The 25,053-nt window shown below is 48.7% G+C and overlaps 1 protein-coding gene across 1 annotated transcript in view; it reads right to left on the bottom strand.

The window, feature by feature from the left end:
* Positions 1–24,734, bottom strand: part of VAT1 (vesicle amine transport 1) — a 44,285-nt gene extending 19,551 nt beyond the window's left edge. The window contains exons 1-2 of the mRNA XM_081166482.1: positions 23,958–24,734; positions 867–1,074 (exon numbers count right to left, since the gene is read on the bottom strand). Of these exons, the coding sequence (XP_081022608.1) occupies positions 867–1,074; positions 23,958–24,719 (970 nt within the window). The 5' untranslated portion in view covers positions 24,720–24,734. The remainder of the gene's footprint in view (positions 1–866; positions 1,075–23,957) is intronic.
* Positions 24,735–25,053: the final 319 nt, after the last annotated feature.

Below are 25,053 nucleotides of genomic sequence, written 5' to 3'. Positions count from 1 at the left end.
TAGACAATAGCTGCTCCGTTGGCCCATACAGAAGACGACGTGGATTGGCTTATGAAGAGCCAAGGAAAAGTTGGCTTCACAGGAATGTATCAGCGTTCATCGCTTCCCGAGCCTAAACTAGCCTAAGTTAAGATCCATCAGAGATGTTCTCTCTGGTAATATCAAATCAAAAGAACCTCAAGGGAATATGTATGCCAGGAACCGGTCCTCACAGGGCCCCCATCCCTGAAATTAGGATCGAAGGAAGCATATTTTAGCCAATAGAGTAAGTTGCAGGTTGCAGCTGTGGTGCTCACAACCATTTCTCCAGTTTGCAAGCATTCCCACAGGGCCCCAAAGATTGGCGGCCTCTGATCTATGCTACCGAATTAAGCTAGTTTGAGAATCACGGCAATTAAGCACTTTGGCAAAGACTAAGAGGTCCCGTTCTACTGCGCAATGGCTGCGCTCACACGTCAACAAGATACATGAGCAGAATGCTGGTGCGCATAGCCTGTTTTCACTCCTCCTATGGTGCTACCAGGTCAATAAATCAGATCACTGTGATGTCTGAACCTGGAATTGTGGTTTCTTTCTCCGTAACAAGCTAGGATTTCACAAGTCTACAGCAGCTAAGCCTGGGTCGTGATCCTGGCTTGTTAGGGAGAAACATACCATGACCCCAGCTTTGACCAAGCGGCCTTGTGACATATGGGGAAAGGGTGGGTGGTAAGAAAAGAACCTTGAGCACTGGAGAGAAGGAAGGATACAAATGTAATAAATACATTCGTAGTGCAGGAAGAGAATAGGAAGTCAAGGACTGCTCTGCGAGTTCCTCTTTCATTGATCTACAGCTTCCTACTGCAGAGGGGGAAATCCTTGGTTACCTGCTGCCATGTGGACCAGGACACTCTGGTTGGGTCGCAGGTTGCCGAAGTCAAAGAGGACCATATAGGCGGTGATGTAGTTGACCAAAAAAGCAGCTGCTTCCTCGAAACTCATCCCTTCCGGCATGGGGAATGTCTGGTTGGCTTGGACGGTCACAATTTCCTGCCAGAGCCCCGACCTGGCCATCACCATCACCTTCTCACCTACCTGGTACAGGAGAGAGGAGAGGACAATCAGGGATGCTGGACTCCAGCCCAAATGGAAGACCATCACAGGCTACTCATGGGATGGAGAATCTTCATCTCTCTGGGTGTTGATGGGCCGCACATTAACCCTGACTACTGGCCATGCTGGGACGTGGGTGGCGCTGTGGGTTAAACCACAGAGCCTAGGGCTTGCCGATCAGAAGGTCGGCGGTTCGAATCCCCACGGCGGGGTGAGTTCCCGTTCTTCAGTCCCTGCTCCTGCCAACCTAGCAGTTCGAAAGCACGAAGTGCAAGTAGATAAATAGGTACCACTCCGGCGGGAAGGTAAACGCCGTTTCCGTGCGCTGCTTTGGTTCGCCAGAAGCGGCTTAGTCATGCTGGCCACATGACCCAGAAGCTGTACGCCAGCTCCCTCGGCCAATAAAACGAGATGAGTGCCGCAACCCCAGAGTCGGTCATGACTGGACCTATCGGTCAGGGGTCCCTTTACCTTTTATTGGCTATGCTGGCTGTGGTGGATAACCTTTTACAGTCCAGAGGGCCTCCCTGGCAATCTCCCAGAGGTGTGTGCTGGTGGTGGGCGGGGCCAGGGGAAAACCTGTGTGGAGCAATGGGTGTGACTTCTCTTTGCATGGTAAAAGTCACGAGGTTTCCAGCACACGCCCCAGACCTCTCTCTCTGCTTCACCCAGGCAAGCAAGAGGTATCATCACAACACAAGGACACAAAGCCTTGCCAGCCAGGCAAACACATTTGCGGAGTGGTGTAGCTAAGAAAGTCTCAAAGGCCAGACAGAGAGACGTGGAGGGGCACACGCTGACCCTGGGCCCTACCGCTGACCTAAGGTTACCAGACGTCCCCGTTTACCGGGGACAGTCCCTGGATTTACAAATCAGTCCCCGTACAAAATCCATTGAAGTTGAAAAGTGTCCCCGGATTCATTGAAAAAAACATGGTAACCTTTAAGGTAAAGGTAAAGGGGACCCCTAACCATTAGGTCCAGTCATGACCGACTCTGGGGTTGCGGCGCTCATCTCGGTCTATAAGCCGAGGGAGCCGGCGTTTGTCCACAAACAGCTTCCAGGTCATGTGGCCAGCATGACTAAGCCACTTCTTGCGAACCAGAGCAGCGCACGGAAACGCCGTTTACCTTCCCGCCGGAGTGGTACCTATTTATCTACTTGCACTTTGACGTGCTTTTGAACTGCTAGGTTGGCAGGAGCAGGGACCGAGCAACGGGAGCTCACCCCGTCGTGGGGATTCAAACCGCCGACCTTCTGATCGGCAAGTCCTAGGCTCTGTGGTTTAACCCACAGCGCCACCCGCGTCCCTATGGTAACCTTACACTGACCTGAAAGAAGGTCTGAAAGCGAAGAAGGGAGCACGGTGCTCCTCCCTTTCTCTCTGAAGACCCCTCCACCCATCTGGGCAGTCACAGATGAAAAATACACAATCCAGGAAGAACTTTTTTCCAGCCCGTTCTTCTTGGCTGCCCTTAGCAGGCTTGCAAAGAATTGGCCACAAAATCAAGCCTGGAGGGAGGAAGTCTGGCTTGCATGGCAGTTGGTGGGTGGAAAGCACCCCACGCCTCCTTGTTTTCTGCCTCGAGGCGTTGACTTTTGGGGAAGTAGCCATTCCCCTTTTTAACTCTGCACCACCCAAGGGGATTGGGAGTTGCAACTTGCATCTAGCCTTTATTGGCATAAGTTAAAACAGTAAAAGCATACAAAGCCATCCAAATACATTGATAATCCAAACACATGCAATATACAAAAGACTAGATAACCACCACTGAATAAACCAGGCAACTTTACATTTAGCTTTAAAGATCTCAGCTAAGTACCCCGAAACAATCTTGGTAGTATCAGGAGTATTATCCCTCAACAAATATTGGATTACAGACTCTCTGCAAATCATTATTTTGATATTTAAGGGAGTCACTAGGAGATCCCTGTGATGGGTATCGAGAAGAGGGCGATCCAAAATTATGTGATATATTATACAGTCTAACCTCGGTTCCCGAACACCTCTGTTATCATATGTTTTGGCTCCCAAACACCGAAAACCCAGAAGTAAATGCTCCGGTTTTTGAACGTTTTTCGGAAGTCAACGTCCGACGCAGCTTCCGCTTGAGTGCTTCCTGCAACCAATCAGACGCTGCGTCTTGGTTGTCGAACGTTTCGGACGTCAAACAGTCTTCTGGAACGGATTATGTTTGACAACCAAGGTTTGACTGTATCTGGTGTTTTCTTATTACAGGAACAGAATCTACCCTGGAAGCGGATTTTTTTGGAACCTTCCAAACAATAAAGATGAGGGGAATGCATTTAGACGAGCTAGCACAAAAGCTGTGTTGCGATTGAGCTAGCATAAAAGCTCTGTGTTGCAACTGAGTTTCTAAATTGTAAAAGTAATTATGGTGAGGCTGCGATCCTAAGTAAGCAGATGAAAAGGCTGGGAGGGGTGGAGCTTTTGGATTTCATGATCTAACAGTCTCTGCTTGATGAGAGAGAAGATCTGTGAGTCTTCCAACAGAAGAAGGGAATCTATTGCAATCCCCATTTGCCTGAGTTTGAGGGTAATAGCAGAAAACCATGGAGAATTATGTGTATCTCAGCGTTGAGAGTTGTCAGGAGACCTCTATTTGCACCACCGTGAGCTACGATTGCCAGAGTAGTTTCACAGTCAATCCCTCTTCCCAGAGAACTCTGAGAATTAGGGTAAACTCACGGCACCCTTAACAAACTACAGTTCCCAGGATTTTTTTGGGGGGGGAGGCCTTGGCTGTTTGAAGCAATATGAAACTACTTTAAATGTACCGTATTTTGTGCCCCATAGGATGCTCCGGCCCCTAGGACGCACCTAGTTTTTTGGGGGGGAAATAAAGAAAAAAAATTTTATTTCCCCCCCAGGTGCGGGGCTGGAAGAACCAGGTCGGGGAACAGCGGGAAGGCGCACTCTGCCTCCCCGCTGTCCCCCGAGCTTGTGGGGCTGGCTATGGGGAGAAGTGCGCTGATCCCGGGACTGCAGGCAGCTCTGCGCGGCCATCGGGAACGGGGCGGGACTTCGCGCCCGGCTCCCGGTGGCCGCGCAGAGCTGCGCTGAGCCCGGGACTGCAGGCAGCTCTGCGCGGCCATCCAGAGCGGGACGGGACTTCGCGCCCCGCTCCCGGAGGCCGCGCAGAGCTGCGCTGATCCCGGGACTGCAGGCAGCTCTGCGCAACCCTCGGAGCCGGTCTTCAGCGAAAGCCTGCATTCGCCCCATAGGACGCACACACATTTCCCCTTCATTTTTGGAGGGGAAAAAGTGCGTCCTATAGGGCGAAAAATACGGTATAGTACAAATGGGTCTCGCCTTACAAGTGAGGGTGGAAACAGCTGCTCATGTTCAGTAGAAGTTCTACAACTTGTTAAAAGGGATCCTGGCCCTTTGGGTTAGTGGAGGGAGCAGGTGAGAGATAAACATGGGCCCAAGAACAAAAGCACATGGCAACGCATGGAGCCAAAACAGTTCGTATTTGTGTGGGTTTGGCAATAAATGCTTGAACACACACACACACACTTTTGTCACAGCCAAAGGGGCTCAGCTGGGAGCTGCTCAATACAGTGGTACTTCGGGTTACATACGCTTCAGGTTACAGACTCCACTAACCCAGAAATATTACCTCGGGTTAAGAACTTTGCTTCAGGATGAGAACAGAAATTGTGCATTGGCGGCGCAGCAGCAACAGGAGGCCCCATTAGCTAAAGTGCTGCTTCAGGTTAAGAACAGTTTCAGGTTAAGAACAGACCCCCAGAACGAATTAAGTACTTAACCCGAGGTACCACTGTACACAAGGATTGTCCCTACCTGCAACATTACATTTCCTTACATGCTTCAGAAATACATGAAGCTTCATCATTCTGAAGGGAAGGGAAAATTCTTCGTAATGCATAACCGCTGTTTGGAATGCAACACCACAGAGCTCTGGGTGATATTTTCTGGATTAGAGGGCTAGATTGAAAAGTGGAAAATAAGTCCAGAGAGCCAAGCGCATCGTCTCCACCCACTAGAAACTGCAGACCAACCCCCCGAGGTTGAGCGCGGTCGCCCATTATGTTGATTTCAGGTATTCTTGTGTTCTCAATCTGAAACTGAAGATTCCTAGAAACACTGCAAAGCCAAGGTCCAGAAACAGCACATGAACTTCCCTTGTGGGTAGGAGGCCAGAGGAGGGAAGAAACAGATTCTTTCCCTTCTTCAGCAATGTGCAGCTGGAGAAGAAGACTGGGTTGAGCTCTCAGGAACCCTCTCAATTTTCACAGTGTGATGGGGAGGTCACCACGCAAAGCCCATTTTAACCCTTGGTTTTGTACCACATATACTAGGGCTTCCAAAGACCCCCTGGCCGTCCAAGGACCAGCTGCCTCTCCATGGAAAGCCTCAGATTCCCAGGCTTGTTTGGTTTTAAGTAACTTTCTAGCATTTTTGCAGAAATCAAGATAGGAGGCAAACTCCCACTGCAAGAAACTAGCCTGCTCCCACCTTTAGTCGAGGAACGAAGTCACAGAAATGATTTCAGCATCTGGGAAAGCAGATCTTGGACAAAGAGAAAGCTACAGTGAAACATCCATTGTCCAGGCTCAAAAGACAGGAATTATTGGTTCATTTTTAAAGCTTTTTTTTCTATGCTGGCCTTCCCTGGTGGAGGCTGCCCCACAGAAAACAGCTCAGATATACAGAATTATAGACTCATGGAGCTGGAAGAGACCCCAAGGGTCATTCAGCCCAACTCCCTGCAATGCAGGAATGAGAAAGAGCAGAGCAGGCTGCGTCAAACCCACAACCGCTCAACCACAGCCATTTTTAGCATCCTTTTAATTGGGGAGCAATGCGCCCATTGCTACCTTCTGTTTTCAAGTCCAGACAGGTGATCATAACATTTCACACTCGGGTCATATTCCAGTCCCACACTTGTGAGTCTGCACACATTTAAAAATTACTCTGCTTAGGCCAATGCAGAGAAAGTCCATCACTGGCACTTTCGTCATCATCTTCCTCCTCCTCCTCCTCCTCCTCCTCCTCCTCCTCCTCCTCCTCCTCCTCTTCTTCTTCTGTGATCACTCGTAGCTGAATAAGATTGTCTTCCATTAATACAGTCTTAACAGTGAGTCAGTAAGTGACTATGGAGGCCAATTCTGGATCCACACGTCCTGAGTTTGAGTGTCTTCAAAGCCCATGACACCTTTGGCAAAGGCTGTTCTCCCACTGGGGCGCTCGCAGGCCAGTGTTTCCCAGTTGTCGGTGTTTACACTTTTTTTTTTTAGATTTGCCTTGAGAGAGTCTTTAAACCTCTTGTGTTGACCACCAGCATTACGCTTTCCATTTTTAAGTTCGGAATAGAGTAGTTGCTTTGGAAGACGATCATCAGGCATCTGAACAACATGACCAGTCCAACAAAGCTGATGTTGAAGAATCATTGCTTTGACACTGGTGATCTTTGCTTCTTCCAGGACACTGGTATTAGTTTGCCTGTCTTCAAGTAACCCATGGCTACATTCCTTTTGCTGGGGGCCGGGAAGGGAAGAGTGCACAACACCCATATAGCATTCTCCAGGGTTGATGTGCTGGTGTTGTCAAGATTTTATTTATATTTTAGAAACATGCAATGGAGGTGGGGTCGGTGAAGTGTATGCAGAAGATTGGAGATTATGGAAACAATGGATGGGTAGACTTGGGACACAAGTGTCTCAGAGGCTGGGTCTCACTACAGTTCTGTTACCACCAGAAATGATACAGACTTGGTATATTTATTCCCTCCAGCAACCCCCCCCCCCCCGCCAAATTTTCAGAAGCTTGATCTAGCACGGCAATGTTTGCATTAAATCGACAAATAAGATTGCTTCTTGTACCCAGGCTATCTTTTATGGCGACTGGGCTCCCAGAGGGCCCATGGAAACAATGCAACTCTCTGGCGCCATTTCCAGATTTCCCCCGGCCCCGTATCTCTCCTGCTGAAAGAAAACACAACCATTTCCTTTGCAGAGGGGGAAATCCTGTGTTTATTTGGCTCTGCTCTCAGGAAAGGAGCATAACTGTGGCCCAGTATCCTTCACCTTCGGCGTCAACCTCCCTCTGCAGCAGTCATAAATACTTTGCATGCGTGTGGAAAGCCAAACAGATGAAGCCTGTTGGCCCAAAGTAGCAGAAGGAAGAGAGTTGGTTTCCACAGCAACACAGGACAAGACAAACCCAGCGCAGTGAGGCAGTTCAATCTCGGGACGGCCAGGTTCAAACCGCATCACAACCACAGATATATACTGGAAGGCAAGTTCCCCAGACACACACTCAACTCACAATGCCCATTTGGACAGACGAGCCACTCAAATCTCAGAGGGCCATAGTCAGGGCAAACGATTCTGACCAAGTAAGAAATCCAATCCTTATGTGACCACGAATGCACAATGTTACTGGCCCAGAGATGGACAGAAGATAAAAGTTCCTACCAGAGAAGAATAGCAGATAGAAGTTGATGGACTATGCCAAAATGGCAAAAATGTCCGGAAGAGTCAGAAATCAGGAAGACCAACATTTTAATAAGGAATTGGGGAAATTTATGACTTATCTTAAACAGGATTGTAAACAGTTAAAAGTAGTTGAGGTTTTAAAAAAACTTCCAAACATTTTCATTGTACGTTATCTGTTAAATACACTTTTACCACACAGTTACTTATTTCTTCTATAATTTATCGTATTTCTATGTAAATTGTCAATTACCTTTATATACTACAAGGCTCAGTCTAAGTCTGCCAGGAGATTACCCCTTATACCATGGTTCTTCAACTATTCTTTAAATATTCTCCATTCCTTGTGGACTTTTTGTTTTGTTTGGCCTCTAACTCTTCCTGTCACCTCTGCTAGCTGCAAGTATTCTACTATTAATGTTTCCCAGTTTGCTATATTAGGTGTTTTAGTATTTTTCCAATTTCTTGCCACTAAAATTCCCGTGATTCTATATTACTGTTGGGTACAAGAGATCTATTCCTCACAGGCTTTTAGTAATGAAACTCTTTGTATCTGCCTTCTGCCTTCCCAGGTGTTCCCACAGTTGCTGAAGACAAGATGCATGCAAATGCTAAAAATGCAAATGCGCGTTATCTAATCCCGGTGTGCAATTTAGTTGCCTCCTGCTGAAATGCGGCGGCTGGTTCAGAATACAGAGAATGTCACCTTTCACTGCCGGAGCAGAGCTAATAGCCAGCCCCCTCCCCTTAGCGCATTCACATACTGCTAACAAAATTAGCATGGTTCGTTCAGATTCCTAATTCCAGGACCTTAGTGCAAAAATACAAGGCCCCTGTGCGCAGGTGGGTGGAGAAGCTGGTTGTTGCCTAATGCAACTCCCGGCAAGCTTTTCCCAAACACTGGATGAGTTCCTGTGTGATATTACACAAGGACAAATGTTTTTATCTACTCTGGAAGACGACTGGTTGTAACAAGCCTTGCAGCTGAATAGCACGTGTTCATTGAAAGTTACCAACCCAATCTTTGGCTGCCGAGGCTGAATATACCGGTTTTGCCCTGTTCCCAAAGCCGTATAATGTCCATGAGAAGCAGATATTGGGAAACAGGGATGGGGGGAAAAGGGATGCAAGAGCTATGAAAGTATGCAGCCACAACTGAACTAGGCCCCTTACTTGTGTACATTGACTGCCCATGTGGTAAACCAGGCTTCCTCAACCCTGGCCCTCCAGATGTTTTGGGACTACAACTCCCATGATCCCTAGCTAGCAGGACCAGTGGTCAGGGATGATGGGAATTGTAGTCTCAAAACATCTGGAGGGCTGAGGTTGAGGAAGCCTGTGGTAAACAAACAAATCCTATGTACGCATCGAACACGCTACTGCTTCCCCTTTCTTTTTCTTTTCAATTATCTTTTATTAAGTTTCAGCATTTTAAACATAAGCAAAACACAATCCTGTCTCTTCTCTCATTTTTGTCGACTCCCCCCGCCCCCATTTTCCACGGAGTTGTTGTTTCTCCCATCTGTTAAATCACAATCACGACATTATAGTCTAATTACTTCCGTTGCTCATAGCTCAAACCCAGCTCGCGAGCTCACCACAGTGCAATACTTCTCTGAGTAATCCGAAGAAGGCACCCGTTCCTCCATAAAACACTGGTCATGCTGCCTTCTTAAATTCAAGGCAGAAATACGGATTAGAGGCAGCCACATGCAAGTGGTGTCTCCCCCCTCCTTATTGAAAAGAAAAGAAAAGCAGCTTTGGAGGGGGGAAACACAGGAAGCTTCCTAACAACAAGCCAGGAGGGCTATGCAACAGATCCAGCCAAATTCTGGATAAAACCTGAATTGGGTTACAGGTAGGTAGCTGTGTTGGTCTGCCATAGTGGAAACAAATAAAAAAATACCTTCCAGTAGCACCCTAGAGACCAACTAAGTTTGTTATTTCGTGTGGCACGAAAGCTCATACCAATAACAAACTTAGTTGGTCTCTAAGGTGCTACTGGAAGGATTTTTTTTTATTTTGTTTCAACCTGAATTGGGATGACCCAGGATTCTGCCGGATCAAGTTATGGCAAACCTGAGTTGCATGAGGGCCTCTTCTCCCTACCACATGTTTAAGTTACAATATTGGGTACAAATAGGTACATTGATACAGAGAATTTTGAAGAAAAACTGAAGCCAGAACTATTCCTGCTGGGACTTATATACAGTTGGAAAAGGACACTGGAACTTTGTTACAATATATGATTACCGCTGTGATACTTTTATGTGCACAAAGATGGAAAGAACCCATTGTTACCAACAATGGAAGAATGGCTGTTAAAACTAATGGACAGGTGAAATGACGAGATCGACGTTTGCTCAGAGAAAAGTCGTTAATATTTGCAAAAGACCGGAAACCTCTCATGGACTTTTTGTGTGAAAAAGAAATAATACAGTGGTGCCTCGCAAGACGAAATTAATCCGTTCTGCGAGTTTCTTCGTCTTGTGGATTTTTTCGTCTTGTGAAGCACGGATGCACCCTGGTACTGTATTATAATGGGATAGCGGGCAAAGCACAAAGCGGGTCGCTCCCCAGCAGGAGGTGTTTCCCCAGCCTGGAGGATCTGTTGCCGGGAAGAGGCAAAGACACCCCCTCCCACCTCCCCACGAAAACAGCCCCCCTTCCTCTGTCGCCAAGCCTTGCCGCGTCTTCGCTCCGCCAAACCGCGTCCCACATCAAAGCCCGCTCCTCTCCCTCTCTCTCCACGAGGTGCCAAAGGAAGTTCGAGCCCAGGAACCGAGGGCGGATGCACGAAGCGCCCGGCGCAGACTCTCCCTTGCTCCCCCCATTACCTTGCGCCATGCCGCCGGGCTCCCCACAGTCTCGGCAGCTGCTCCCGGCTTCTTCCCACCCCCACAAAGGCGCAAGCGCAGTGGATGCCTCCTCCTCCTCCTCCTCCTCCTTGGTCCCCCTCCTCCTGCCTTCGCGCAGTTAGGGCAAAATGGAGCAGCCACGTGGGAAGGGGGAGAGAGAGAGAGAGGCAGAGGCGGCGGTGGCGCAGAGACCCAGCCAGATCCGCTGGATCCCAGCCCACCTGCCTCCTCTGTGCCCTCTCCAGAAGAGGACCCCTCTGGAAAAGGTAGGTCGCTCCCTCGCTCGCTCCCTGCCAGCCCAGTTCCCGCTTCAAAAGGAAACAAACTCGCAAGACGTTTTCGTCTTGCGAAGCAAGCCCATAGGGAAATTCGTCTTACGAAGCACCTCAAAAACCGCAAAACCCTTTCGTCTTGCGAGTTTTTCGTCTTCCGAGGCATTCGTCTTGCGGGGCACCACTGTATCTGGATTTGAGGGCAACTGATTATAGAAAGTGGCTTTGTTGCGTGTTATATTGGAGTGGGCAAAGTGAATATTGTTTATATATAGCAGACAGACAATCAAAAGTTCTTTACTTTCTGAATTTTGTTTTTCTATCATTCTCTATCATAACCTCTTTTCTACTCTTTTTTCTCTTTCTTTTTCTACTCCTTTCTCTCTCCCCCCCTTTTCCTTTATGTTTTTAATGTATTTAGATCAAAGTCTTAATCTGGATAAAAAAGGGGGGAAGATATTTGATATTAAGATTTGCATTTTTCTCTACAAATCCTAATAAAACTTGTTAAAAAAAAGTAATAACATTGGCAGCCATGGGCGTAGCCAGGATTTTTGTTGGGGGGGCAGAACCTCTGTTTGCTATTTTTACTGATTTGTATTTATTTGGGGGAGGGGAAGCTGCCCTTCCCTCCCCGCACCTGGCTATGCCAGTGTGGAGCCAGTGTGGTGTAGTGGTTAAGAGCGGTAGTCATGTAATCTGGGAAACCGGGTTCGTGTCTCCGCTCCTCCACATGCAGCTGCTGGGTGACCTTGGGCCAGTCACACTTCTCTGAAGTCTCTCAGCCCCACTCACCTCACAGAGTGTTTGTTGTGGGGGAGGAAGGGAAAGGAGATTGCGAGCCGCTTTGAGACTCCTGAAGGGGAGTGAAAGGCGGGATATCAAATCCAAACTCTTCTATGCCTATGTTGGAAGCTTTCCAGAGTTTCTGGCAGGTCTTCCCAACCCCACCTGGCAATGCCCGGATTTGAAGCTCCGTCACAGAGCATACGGTCCTTCCCAACAGAGAAGCAACACACGTGCTGTGTGTATTAATCCTTCCCCTTGCAAACATGCAAACCTGGAAACCGAGGAAAGTGGCTCCTGTGAGGGACGGCCACAGCAGTGAGCACAGGGTTAAGTCTGCATGCATACCTGAAGGTATACCTGAAGGAGTGTCTCCACCCCCATTGTTCTGCCCGGACACTGAGGTCCAGCTCCGAGGGCCTTCTGGCGGTTCCCTCGCTGCGAGAAGTGAGGTCACAAGGAACCAGGCAGAGGGCCTTCTCGGTGGTGGCACCCGCCCTGTGGAACGCCCTCCCACCAGATGTCAAGGAAATAAACAACTATGTGACGTTTAGAAGACATCTAAGGGAAGTTTTTAATGACTAATGTTTTAATGTATTTTAAAACTTTTTTTGGAGCAGCCCAGAGTGGCTGGGGAAACCCAGCCAGATGGGTGGGGTATAAACAATAAGTTGTTGTTGTTGTTGTTGTTGTTGTTGTTGTTGTTGTTGTTGTTGTTGTTGTTGTTGTCGTCGTCGTCGTCCATACACCCCCCATGCTGCACTTCCATTCTACATCCCCCCTCCCCCAAAACTGCTTTTCTTATTTTTTTAAGGAAAGTGCCAGGGTGTTCTTACACATGGTCGCTTCTCACGCGCAAGCACCTTACAATCAATAATTAAAATCCTCGTAAAACTACCGACAGATGGAACAGTCTGCACGCTCCTTTGGAAATATGTGAAGCAGCACACATTGCGCATCCAGGGAGGAAAGATGAAAGGCACCCCAGGGTTATTAATGCGTTCAAGAAAGAGACAGTGCGTTTGCAACGCCAACTCTGGGTGGGTTGGCTTGGTAATGTTTCTAGTTAAAGAATGCGAAGGCCAAGGGAGGCCAAATCCAACTTCCTTGTTGGGAGAAAATGCACGAAGCGCGTCTGCTTGTTCAGGCTTCCAATAACAACTACTACTACTACTACTACTATTACTATTATTATTATTATTAAAGAATGTATACCGCCCTGTACCCACAGCTTTCTGGCAGTTTACAACATAAAATCACAATATAAAAACACAAAATACATAATAAACCAAAAAACAACCCAATAACACGCGCGCCCCTGGCAACACATTTTAAAAGGGCATTGCATGTAACTCAGCCAAAGGCCTGGTTATATAGGAACATTTTGCCTGACTCCTAAAGGTGTACAGAGGTACTTCCAGTTGCGGACGGGATCCGTTCAGGAGGTCCGGCCGGATCCCGAGGTTTTCTCAGCCAGAGGACGGCTTCTGCGCATGCGGCAAAACCCGGTAAAATACTTTAGGGTTTGCCGCCTATGTAACCCAAAGTTTACGTAACCAGAGGGTTACGTAAGCGGAGGTACTGCTGTATAATGAACTTCCCTTACAGCAGCCTATAGCAGCACAGTCCAGAACTACAACTCCCATCAGCCCCAGCCAGTTCTGGAAGGTTGTCTTGCAGATTTTGATAGGCAACGAAGCATCAAGCAAACAACACATGCTTTCAACTGCTGCAACAAAGCTGATGTGGACATTTCGGCAGCTCGTTGGCCTCTGCAATGGGCCGCTCACAAGCAGCCTCTTTGCAGGAACAGTGTGACTTCCGAAGCAGCCACACACAGAGCATCACTGTGCACAGAAGGCTGCAGCGGCTACTTCCATAACTGTGTGTGGTTTCCTCCCCAGCCCCCATTTACTGATTAAAAATACATGCTGCCTTTGAAAACCACCTCTAGACACACGTTCCACTTTGCCTCCAAGTTACCAGCGTGAAAGAGTATAAACTTTGTGGGGAGAACCCCTAATGAACTCTTTTTTTACATACTGGTCCAAGAAAAACAGTTAAAAGGATTTAATATTCAGCATCAAACAAGTGCTTAAGTAGCTTCAAAGAGGCAACTTTGAAGAGAACTATTTGGAAAAGCCTCAAAGGTCACCCGCAAATCCTAGATGTATTGTTAGGTTTTGTGAACCACCTGGAGATCTAGGGATGAAGGGCAGCATGCTAATTTAATAATAATAAAAAAGGAATAATTCACTCCCTCCACATCACTATCTCTGAGGTCCTCCAGAACATGGAGGGTAAAAGCATAAAGTTTCCCTTCTCCACACAATTTAGGATCCCAATTAAGGGATGCAGGAAGCTGCTGCAGGCAGAATCAGACCACCAGTCCATCAAGCTCACTACTGTCTAGTCTAGTGGTTCCCAATCCTGGGTCTCCAGTTGTTTTCGGACTACAGTTCCCACAATCCTTGACCATGGCTAGCAAGGGATGATGGGAGTTGTAGTCCAACAACAGCTGGAGACCCAAGATTGGGAAACACTGATGGCTCTCCAGGGTTTCACGCAGAGGACATTCCCAGCTGCTCTATCTCGAACCTTGTGTAAATCCTCTACCGCTAAACTATGGCCGCTCCCAGTTTTGCAGGGTTCTGTCTCATGCCAGAAATATGCATGGGGAGAAGAGATTGCCCACTTCAGACTTCACTCTCAAACTACTCAAAGGGAATAGTGAGGCAGGGGCTGAGCTTAGTGTAGGATCTACATCAGGAATATCCAAAATCCATTTCGGGGGCCTAATCCGGCCCGTTGGTCAGTTGAATCCAGCCCCTGTGGCAGTTTATTTCCTGGGGTAAAGTCCTAAAAATCCACCTTAACAACTCCAACCCTAAAAAAAGCTCAAAAACTTTGGTTGGCCCTTCACTTCATCAAATCTGGCCCTCTTTGAAAAAAGTTTGGACACCACTGAGATTCTACATGCAAGCAGGATGCCTGAACGTGCCTCCAATGGAGCCAGTCATGGTTCAATGACAGACCACTTGGGCCAGCTTCCAACCTAGCAAGAGCATCTCAGCTCAAATCATAAGGACCACTGCAAAGGCCTCCAGGGCACCCTCTCCTTTTACGTTAGAAGGAACGCCTGCTTCAGCCAGGGCCCTGGACCCGCTTCAGCCAAGTTTCTCTTCGTGACAATGACCTCATCTCTACAGTTTTCCAATAACCCAAGTCAGAAATCAGGAAGACGTGCTTCACGTAAGAAAGCACGACGGCGTTTCTGAGTGCAAGTTCTTTCTAGGAGAATTCGAGGACGGCGTCTGCCAAAGCTGGGTCTCTAATAAAAAGCAGAAAAACAAAAATGGCCGCCCCAAAGGAGGATATCAAGTATTACCTCATGGCTTTGTGCTTAATTTAATTTATGCTTATATTATTTAATGCTGTATTGTTTTTAACACTCGATTGGGAGCTGCCCAGAGTGGCTGGGGAAACTCAGCCAGATGGGTGGGGTATAAATAATAAATTATTTATTATTATTATAATTATTATTATTGAAATGTAATACGTAGCACACACTTCTTCTGGCATTAGCTGGAATGCATTGACCTAATTCTCTGCTCTTCCTCAGGTCCAGCTATCGCCTTGTGTATTAGTAATTAATTTAAAATAGCCAAGGGAAGCCGGCTGTTTTTAGGGTGGGAAAGATGGCTAGCAGCTGCCACATGCTATAAAGGGACTTCGAAGGAAGATCACTGCTCAAATAAACAAGATATTCAGGGGAGGAGCAACACAAGGTAGGTGAATGATGACAATCCCAAAGGACAACAAGCCATTGTGATGGATGTTACATTCCTCATCCACAGAGCAGTGCCAAAATCAACACAGACTGGATGCACTTCATGACCACAGACGGAGCCATCCCCAAGTTGACAGGTATCAGTTACAGGGCTATTGTCCAAGAACCAACTCATCAGCCTGGCCTCTTTGAGTGGGGCAGGATTTGCAAGATCCGGACTTTATTTGTATCCATGTGTTTTTAAGCTTTTGTCGTTTGTGGGGTTTTTTGCCATTGGTTTTACCAGACGTCCCTGTTTCCCGGGGACAGTCCCCAGATTTACAAATCGGTCCCCATACAAAATCCATCGAATTTGAAGTGTCCCCCCGGATTCATTGAAACAAATTTGGTAACCTTATTTTAGCGCCCATACCATTTCTTTTTCTTTCTTTCTTTTTATTAATCTTGTATAGAATGTCATGGGAGATTGAAGTATTCTACTGGTTTCTCTGTCTTGTGATTCCTGGCATCACAAGATCTCAAAGTAGATGTCATATTACAAAAGAATTTCAGAAATAGACTGGAAAGGGAAGTTGCTGAATTGCAACTTATTACCAAACTTAGAACCATGGAGAGACCTGGTCTGAACAGAGACATTGGATTCTTATCTCATTATACATGATAAAGCTATTTTTAGCCCTCTCACCCCTTGCTTTTTCCTGTAAGACCAATTGCAGTCGTTAACAGTCGTCAACAGGTTTACCACACCTATCAGCCAATCACCCATTCCCACCACCCTTCTGAGTAATACCCTTCCCCACCCTCTCACTATATATAAGGGTCTGGTGACTTCTGTTTCAGTGTACAGTGGTGCCCCGCAAGACGAATGCCTTGCAAGACGAAAAACCCGCTAGACGAAAGGGTTTTCCATTTTTGCGTTGCTTCGCTAGACGAATTTCCCTATGGGCTTGCTTCGCAAGATTGCGCTTTTTTTTTAAAGCCGCTTGAAGAGGCGCAGTTGCGACGGACTGTGCTTCGCAAGACGAAAAGACTCGCGGAACGAATTCTTTTCGTCTTGCGAGGCACCACTGTATCTGAAGAAGTGTGCATGCACACGAAAGCTCATACCAATAACTAACTTAGTTGCTCTCTAAGGTACTAATGGAAGAAATTTATTTATTTTATTTATTTTATTTATTTTTGTTTTGACTATGGCAGACCAACACGGCTACCTACCTGTAGTTTGAAACAGAAGCTTGAAACTATTCCTGTATGGTCACGACTGGACCTAATAGTCAGGGGTCCCTTTACCTTTTATTTTAATTCTACTAACGCTGAAACAACACACATAATAACATGGCGAGGCCTCTAACTCAAGGGGGAAGGAAACTGTCAATCTTTTATTTTATTTTATTTTATTTTATTTTAATTCTACTAACGCTGAAACAACACACATAATAACATGGCGAGGCCTCTAACTCAAGGGGGAAGGAAACTGTCAATCTTTCCTTGATTACGCAAGGTTCTCAGGTAATCCAACCTGGCGGTCCACACTTACTCTCGACCATTCTGAAAGAGACAGATGAACATGCCCTGTCTCCTGAGGGCGTGCACCAAAAGCAAAATGCCAGGGCCTACACAGCAACAGTTGCACATACGCTTGGATGAAGCCTATTATCTTGACTTATTCCAATTGGGGTTCAGGCAAGGATATGGGACTGAATCCGACCTTGGCCGCCTTGAGAGGGGAGTCAAGGGGAGTGTGACCCTGTGGCTTTTACCTGATCTCTCAGTGGCTTTTGATACCATTGACGATGGCCTTCCGTGAACCAGTTCTATGAGTTGAGTATTGAAGGCACTGGTTCCAGTCCTATCTTCCAGTCCTATCTTCCAGGATCAATTTCAGATAACAGCACTGAGTGATGATCTCCCAGCCCCCTGGTAGTTGTGATATCAGGTGCCTCCCCATCGGGAGCAACCTCTTAAGAGATTTGGGGGCAAAATTTTACCAGCACAGGACTATTTCTCTGGAACATCTGAATCAGGCGAGGCCACACAAGCCCTGGAAGGGTGAACTATGACTGCTTAGAGTGCCTTATTTGTTTTCTGCTTTGTAAGGGTTTGAGGCCGCATGAGCTGGCTCAGAGATCAGTAAAGGCCTAGGAGGATTATTTCATTATCTCGCAATTTTATTCTTCCTGTTTTATGACTGTATTTGAATACAGATAGGGTGAACCTACAGAATCAGCAGCTAGCGGCAATCAGCCCTTTGGCATTTCCTTCTCTGTTACAGCTGCTTACTTGTAAGAAAAAGGGCTGGTGCTGCAACGTTTGTATTACAGTGGTACGTTGGGTTACATACGCTTCAGGTTACACACTCTGCTAACCCAGAAACAGTACCTCGGGTTAAGAACTTTGCTTCAGGATGAGAACAGAAATCATGCTCTGGCGGCGCAGCAGCAACAGGAGGCCCCATTAGCTAAAGTGGTGCTTCAGGTTAAGAACAGTTTCAGGTTAAGAACGGACCTCCGGAACGAATTAAGTACTTAACCTGAGGTACCACTGTATACTTATTTGCATGCGATCTTTTATGTGTATATACTGGTGCTGTGGGTTAAACCACAGAGCCTAGGACTTGTCGATCAGAAGGTCGGCAGTTCGAATCCCCGCGATGGGGTGAGCTCCCTTTGCTCAGTCCCAGCTTCTGCCCACCTAGCAGTTTGAAAGCACGTCAAAGTGCAAGTAGATAAATAGGTACTGCTCCGGTGGGAAGGTAAACAGCGTTTCCGTGCGCTGCTCTGGTTGGCCAGAAGCGGCTTAGTCATGACCCGGAAGCTGTACTCCGGCTCCCTTGGCCAGTAAAGCGAGATGAGCGCCGCAACCCCAGAGTCGGTCATGACTGGACCTAATAGTCAGGGGTCCCTTTACCTTTTATTTTAATTCTACTAACGCTGAAAATAATTTTTTTTTACTCTTTTTTTTTAAAGACTTGCAGTTGAAGGTTTAGAAGTCTTGCAAGGAGCAGGCAGGGCAGAGACAGCTGTGCCCAACCCCCCACTGAATCTTCCGCTCCTCCTTAAGGATAATGGAGATGCTCTATTCCCCTCACACCCAACTCACAGGTAAAGAGGCAGAAATAATTAGAGAACACCAGGGGACGTTGTCTAGAAGCTGCTGCCTGTCTGCGTTTTCCCAGCACGAGGCCCATTTAGATAGCAAAAAAGCCAGCTGTTGTCTCTTGTGGGAATGGTGGCGGCAAGATTCCCCAATGCCCATAACAGCCCGTCTCTGGCACACACACGCACACACCAAACCACAACACCCCCGCTAACACCCCCAGGCAGCTGGAACATCAAATCTGCATCCCATTACAGGAGCAGACAAGTGCACTAGACTGACAAACTGTGCGTTGCTGCCTGAGTATCTGGCAACAACCGTAACTCCCATCAGAAATTGGACACAGGGTAGGGGGCAGTTGGGGAACCCCCCCCCCCCGAAAAACTGATAGACTCAAAGCCCTTTTGGAAGCCTCGCGTACTTGAGCAAAACTTTCCCCCTAATTTGCTACGTCTTCCACGAGTGACACAATGCACACAGAGCAGGGCTTGAACTGAGCGGCACCAGAGATTTTTGACCTGGCAAGATACAGTGGTACCTGGATTTAAGAACAGCTTAGTTTATGAACAACTTGGATTAAGAACGCTGCAAACCCAGAAGTAGGTGTTTTGGTTTGTGAACTTTGCCTTGGAAGAAGAACATGTTTCACTTCCTGTTGAGTCTGTTCCATTTGTAAATTGAGCCCCCTGCTGCTATGGGAAAGCACACCTTGGTTTAAGAACGGACTTCCGGAACGGATTAAGTTCATAAACCAAGGTACCACTGTATTGGGTTTCCTTCTCAGAGATGGGCTACCTTCACAGGTTGATGAGCCCCACCTGCCCCTCACTTCCCTCTACGGCAGGTGCAGAAACCTCCTTCTTGACCATTGGACCCACAATTGGTCTCGGCCGTTCAATCATCCAGAGCCTGTCTTTGCATGCAGGGGAAGTCCCTAACTCACCCAGGGCTTGAAACCTTTGAAGCCATTCCCAGGGTGTGGCCGCTGTCACATGCTGACAGCTTCTAGGAGCCACAGTTGGGAGCCAAGTGCAGGATGAGGACTGTTAAGTTGTGGGTGAACTTATCAAACGACACAGCAATTCTTCAAACAGCTCTTATTTATTCACAGACCCAGAACAGAACTGAACTGAAGGGTTCAGCCAGCCTGCTTATATAGAGCTCCACTACAACGCAACAGTAACAACTTTCTGTAACTATCCAATCACTGAACGTCACTTTCAATTCCTTATTTGAATATGTGGACCTGAGTGAAAACTATCTACAGTATCCCCCTGTTGGCCCAGGGTGAGAACTTCAGTACATAACAGGGACCAAAGGTGGACAATTTACTCCAAGGTGTACGATTACCCTTCCCCTAACACCCATTCACTCCAGTACCCACCTGGGTATCCTGGAGGTTGTCCCAGGGACCTTCTGTTTTCCCCGTGGGGTACAGTCCTTCCCCATTAACTCAGCAATCCCATAAGCCACTCTATGAATCATCACTGGTCAGAAGAGAAGCTAGCTGGATCAGGCCGGGAAGGAGGCACAGCACAATGAGACTGCAGGACATTCTCTCCACACCACACCCCCCAAGCTCATTGGCCACTTCTTCTAGTCCAAAGATGCAACCCGTGGAACTGTCGCCAGGTAGCTAGATCACCTGGTCTCCTCCAAAGATGCTTTCTAGGGCTGCCTCTAAAGACACAGTTGACCAAACAAAGGAACTTGAGGGGCGGTGGCTCGCAGAGGGCAAAAAAGGAAGCAGGTTGGCGGCTGAATTACCCATAATCAGTTTGAAGTAACCAGCTAACTCTCTGCTTGCAAGATAGGCGCCCAGCCAATGAACTTGGTTGCCAAGGTGACTTTCAAGTAGGTTGGCCGCCTTAACTGGTCCAACTGGTGTTTCAATGTTCTGGTCCAATTTATTTTGAACCTTTGGGGCCTTTCAGTAAGGACAAATCTTGCCTAGAAATCCATGGGCTAGGACTTCTACATATTATTGCAACTATTCAAATTCCAGGCCAGGGTATGCCATAGTTCTTCAACCGGAATAAAACCAGAACATAGGGCCAAATTTACGAAGACTTGCATGTAATTGACTCCGGAAAGCTCTGGTTGCAAAACTGGAGGTTTTTGAGGCATATCTCCAATGCTATAGGAATTATACTTTACAAATCTATATATATATATATATATATATATATATATATATGCAGGTCTTGCTGAACCAGAATGATGGAAATCTCATATCCCATGCTGAATTCACCACTGCCTCTAAAATTGTGGTGTTGAATTGGTCATCTTACGTAGGAAGACACCTCATGCCGAAGTTAGGCCCTTGTCCCATATTCTAGGTTGTTGCTTTTGTTTTGCAGGTGTATTCCGCATCATATCATTAATGCAACAGTGGCGGAGTTATACTGGACAGTCTGCGCATCCACTTTATTATTCCCACTTTATTATTTGTCCCACAATGTGTTATTGCATTATTGCTTTGCACTACAGTACAATGACTGCAGGACGCACACTTGTGGTATGAAAAGATACCACATTTCAGGAAATGAAAAGACTGGAGATGAAGCAGTATGTCTGCCGCAAAACCTTCGCAGGTGAAGACAGTATCGAGAGTGGGATCGTGTATAACCATCACGAGGGCAAATCATTATGAACGCAGCATTAAAAGGATGTCTGCAGAGGCCGTCGCTCGATGTTGCCGCTAAAGTGACTGGCAAGAACTCTCCAGTGCTCTTCAGGCAGACCTGTCTCCTGGCCTGACCTGGAGATGGCAGAGATTGGACCAGGAACCTTCTGCACCCAACCCTGAAGCGCTATGGCCCTTCCCATCGGACCTCTTCTTAGCCTCTTCAAAGAACAACAGAATACTATAGGCCTTGTTTCTGGGGTTCTGTTGGAACGCAGCCAGTAAAACAGGTTCAAAACTGGCTTTTTGTGGTGAAAACCCAGGGACCAAACCCTGTACTTTTCAAGACAGGAAGCAGAAACCAGCATGGCTTTTCATCGCAAGATTAGCTAATTTGAAGAACCATACTGAAGACACCCAAGTCTTAATTACCACTTATCAAGTGGCAATGATGAAAGCGGTTGCACATCAAGTTTATTGAAGAAATCCATGGCAATCCAGCAATCTCTCTGAATTTGCAAAGGAGTCCTATTCTTCTCAAGCAACGGCATGCAAAGGAAAGCGAGCCTGCCTGATCCTTGCAAAAATAAACCTTGAAGGAAGCTTCAACGTGCTTTGCCTCCAGTTTGAAAGCAATCGATACCAGAAAATATTTGAAATTGCTATGTTTTTATGATTACGCCCACGGCCCTGGAGAGTCTGGCTACAGAAGCTAATGGAATTTGCAGGTAAGCCACTGCTCATTACACGCCAAAGGGATGTTCATATAAACAGCCATGACAAGGGGGAGGGAGAGTGAAGTCACAAGCAGAGGCCACGCCCCACAACAACGGATGCAAGGTGGAGAACGGGCTCCTCCATGGAATGGGAGACCCTGGGCCACTTATAATTCTCCCTTGGGTGCAGAGCTCCACATAGGTCCATCAGGATGTATGCATGTGTGGTGCAGTGGTTAGCGTGTTGGACTAGGACCTGGGAGACCTGGGTTCAAATCCCCACAGACCCACGAAACTCACGGGGTAATCTTGGGACATCCCAAGGTTGTGGTGAGGATTGAATGGGATGGGGGGGGGGAGAACCACTTACGCCACCTTGAGGTCGGGGTGGCGGTGGCACGGAAGCAGGATAGGAACAAAAATTAATTTAAAAATGTGCATAGGGCCCCTTTTCATAGCTCCAGGGTTCTTTTAAAGTATTAACAGGGTTCGCCTGAATTCTCCCTCAAGTCTCCGGGAATGCCTCTGAGGTGAAGCAGAACTTGCGGATAAGGCCTCCGCCCTCCTATATGCCCCCCCCAACCCATATGAGTTAAGATTTGCTTTATTTTCTCTGTTGCACTCACAGCCTCAAGCCCGCTTTTAAGTCACGTGATTAATGAACTGGTTGAGATAACCGGTACACTTTAAATACACACTGCACCTTATAACCGTGTGCCATATGAACACACAGAAAAGAAGCAGGAACAGGTAAAGTGGTACCTCTGGTTACATACTTAATTCGTTCCAGAGGTCCGTTCTTAACCCGAAACTGTTCTTAACCTGAAGCACCACTTTAGCTAATGGGGCCTCCTGATGGTATTGCGCGCGATTTCTGTTCTCATCCTGAAGCAAAGGTCTTCACCAGAGGTAATATTTCTGGGTTAGTGGAGTCTGTAACCTGAAGCCTATGTAACCTGAAGCGTATGTAACCCGAGGTACCACTGTATTGCTATATTTCTCGAATGAGCCTTATTGGTGTTATAAAGCTTACTGCCAAAATAGTGGCTGTGGGAAGAGCTGAGGTGACAGGGTGGAGGGGATAAATTAACCCCTCAGATGCAGGGTGGCGGCAGCGGCTGTTATTTAGAAAATAAATAAATACTTCATCTCTCGGAAGAACCCTCTGTGGAGACCCTGGAGAAGGAAGGGATTGTAAACAGCAGCCACCAAAAGAAACTGCATCTCTTCCCACTGACGTGCAGCTCCCCGCACAACACACAGCGGGGTGTGTGGGTCCATAACCCCAGTCACCAGGGTGCGGTTGTCCCCCTCCAAATAACGTGACAAACTCCAGCCTCCTTCCCATCCTGCTGAGCGTATGCTGTGCTCCAGGCATGTGCAGAGTGCAGCACAGCATCTGGGACCACCCTCTGTTGCTGCTGCGCCACCCCCAAATCCCAAGGCTGTGGGGAGAAGGTGGGGCTGTGTCATTTCCACATTGCATTTCTGGACATCTAGGGCAGATGCGAAGGAATGACCCCACCCCACAAGCCCGAGGCAAAGCATGAGATCAGGAACAAAGCCCCGTGCCTCTTGCATAAGCGGGAGGGAGGCGTGATCCTGCCCCCCCCAAAAAAAACCCGAAAGCATTTCGGTCGTCTCCCCAAGCCAGCCAAGACGTAGACACTCCCTGCCCCAGGCAGTCTTCCTGCCCACATCTATTTCCCCTTCTGGGTGGGTCCCGGATCGCACCCTCTTCTCGTGGGGGTGGGGGGCTCCTGAGTCCCTTCTCCCTGGGGCGCCCACTTCAGATGAAGGTGGAGAGGGGGCGCCCCCTCCCACGCACGCCCACCCCACCCTTCCATTGTCTCAGCTCCACGCCCACTTTCCAGACAGGTAGAACCCCTGGGGCGGGAGGGGATCGCGCCCATCTCTCGACCCCCCCCCCCCGTTGCAGGGCAGGATCCTTCGCCTCGCCACGTTCCTCCCAGCCCCGCCCGTTAGCTCTCTAAGGTTAGGCACCTTCTCCAGCGCCACCCTCGAACATTCGGGTTCCCCACGGGTGAGGGGGGCTGCGCGCCCACGTACCCCCCCCCCCGACCACGCATCCAGATGCCCTCCTGGGGGGGCTGCTTCCCCCCCCGCTCCCCCTGCCCCGCCACGCCCACCGTTCCCTGCACTGCGGGGGAAAGGAAACAGAGTCCGCGCCCAGCCGCCGTCGAACCGGAGACGCTCCCCCCCCCCCGCGACACCCACCTTGGGGCTGGAGACGCCCTCGCCCACGGCCAAGACGGTGCCGGCCGCCTCCATTCCCGGGCTGAAGGGCAGCGGCGGCAGCCTGTCGTACAGCCCCTGTCGGGCCAGCAGATCCGCGAAGTTGAGCCCGCAGGCCCGCACCTCGACGCTGACTTGGCCCGCGGCCGGGCTGGGCTCGGCGGCGGGCAGCTGCCGCGTCTGCACCTTCACTTTCTCGTAGCCGCCGAAGCCGCTCAGCACCAGCGCCCGGTACTGGCGCCCGGGAGCAGCAGCGGCAGCAGCCGCCTCCGACGGGGCCCCCGCAGCCTTGCCCTCCTCGGCGGGCTGCGCGGCCGGAGTGGCTTCTTGCTGCTGCTCGGGTGGCGCCGCGGTGGCGCTTTGCGGGGCGCCCGCGTCGCCCCCGGCCGCCTCTTCCCCGGACATGGCAGCTTCGGAGCTGGCAGAGAGCCGTCGGGCGCGCAGATGCTGCTGCTGCTGCTGCGAGAGCGAGAGAGAGAAGGCGAGGAGGGCGCGGCTGGCCAGATGCGTAAAACAGCTGGAGAGGGGAGGCGGCGCGCAAGAGCCGGAGCTGGAAGCGGGCGCGGAGCGGCGGCGGCGGGAAGGAAAACCCGGGGAGCGGAGCCGGGGACTGCCTCCCTCCCTCCTTCTGTCAATCCTGGACGCCCACTCGGCTTGGCTTCCAGGAAGCGAGGCGGAGACTGGAAGGAGGAGGAGGCTGGGTGCGCCTTTCTGACGCAAAGTGCAGCCAGCTTCTCCTCCCATGGCGTTTACTCCCAAGTAAGTGCGTGCTGATGCGCGTTTACCTAGGAGTAAGCCTTGCTGCACTGAAAGGGCCTTGCTCCGATGTGAGCATACACGTAGAATTACCATGCAACCACCTTGTCTCCTTGCGAGTAAGCCTCCCTGAGTTCAAATGGTCTTAATCCTAAATGCTCTTCCGTTTCGCGTCTGTCTTAGCCCCCTTCTAAGCTTAGCACCCTATTATGCTATTTCTATTTTTCTACAAAATTGATCAGTGAGTCCAGTTTGAATCCCGTGACTCATTAGGGAGTGGACCACTATTCTGTCACCCCCCCCAAAAAAAACCCCCCACATT

Source organism: Podarcis bocagei (assembly GCF_964188305.1).
Source record: "Podarcis bocagei genome assembly, chromosome: 13".
Taxonomy (NCBI): Eukaryota; Metazoa; Chordata; class Lepidosauria; order Squamata; family Lacertidae; genus Podarcis; species Podarcis bocagei.
This window is presented reverse-complemented; position numbering and strand designations above follow the sequence as displayed.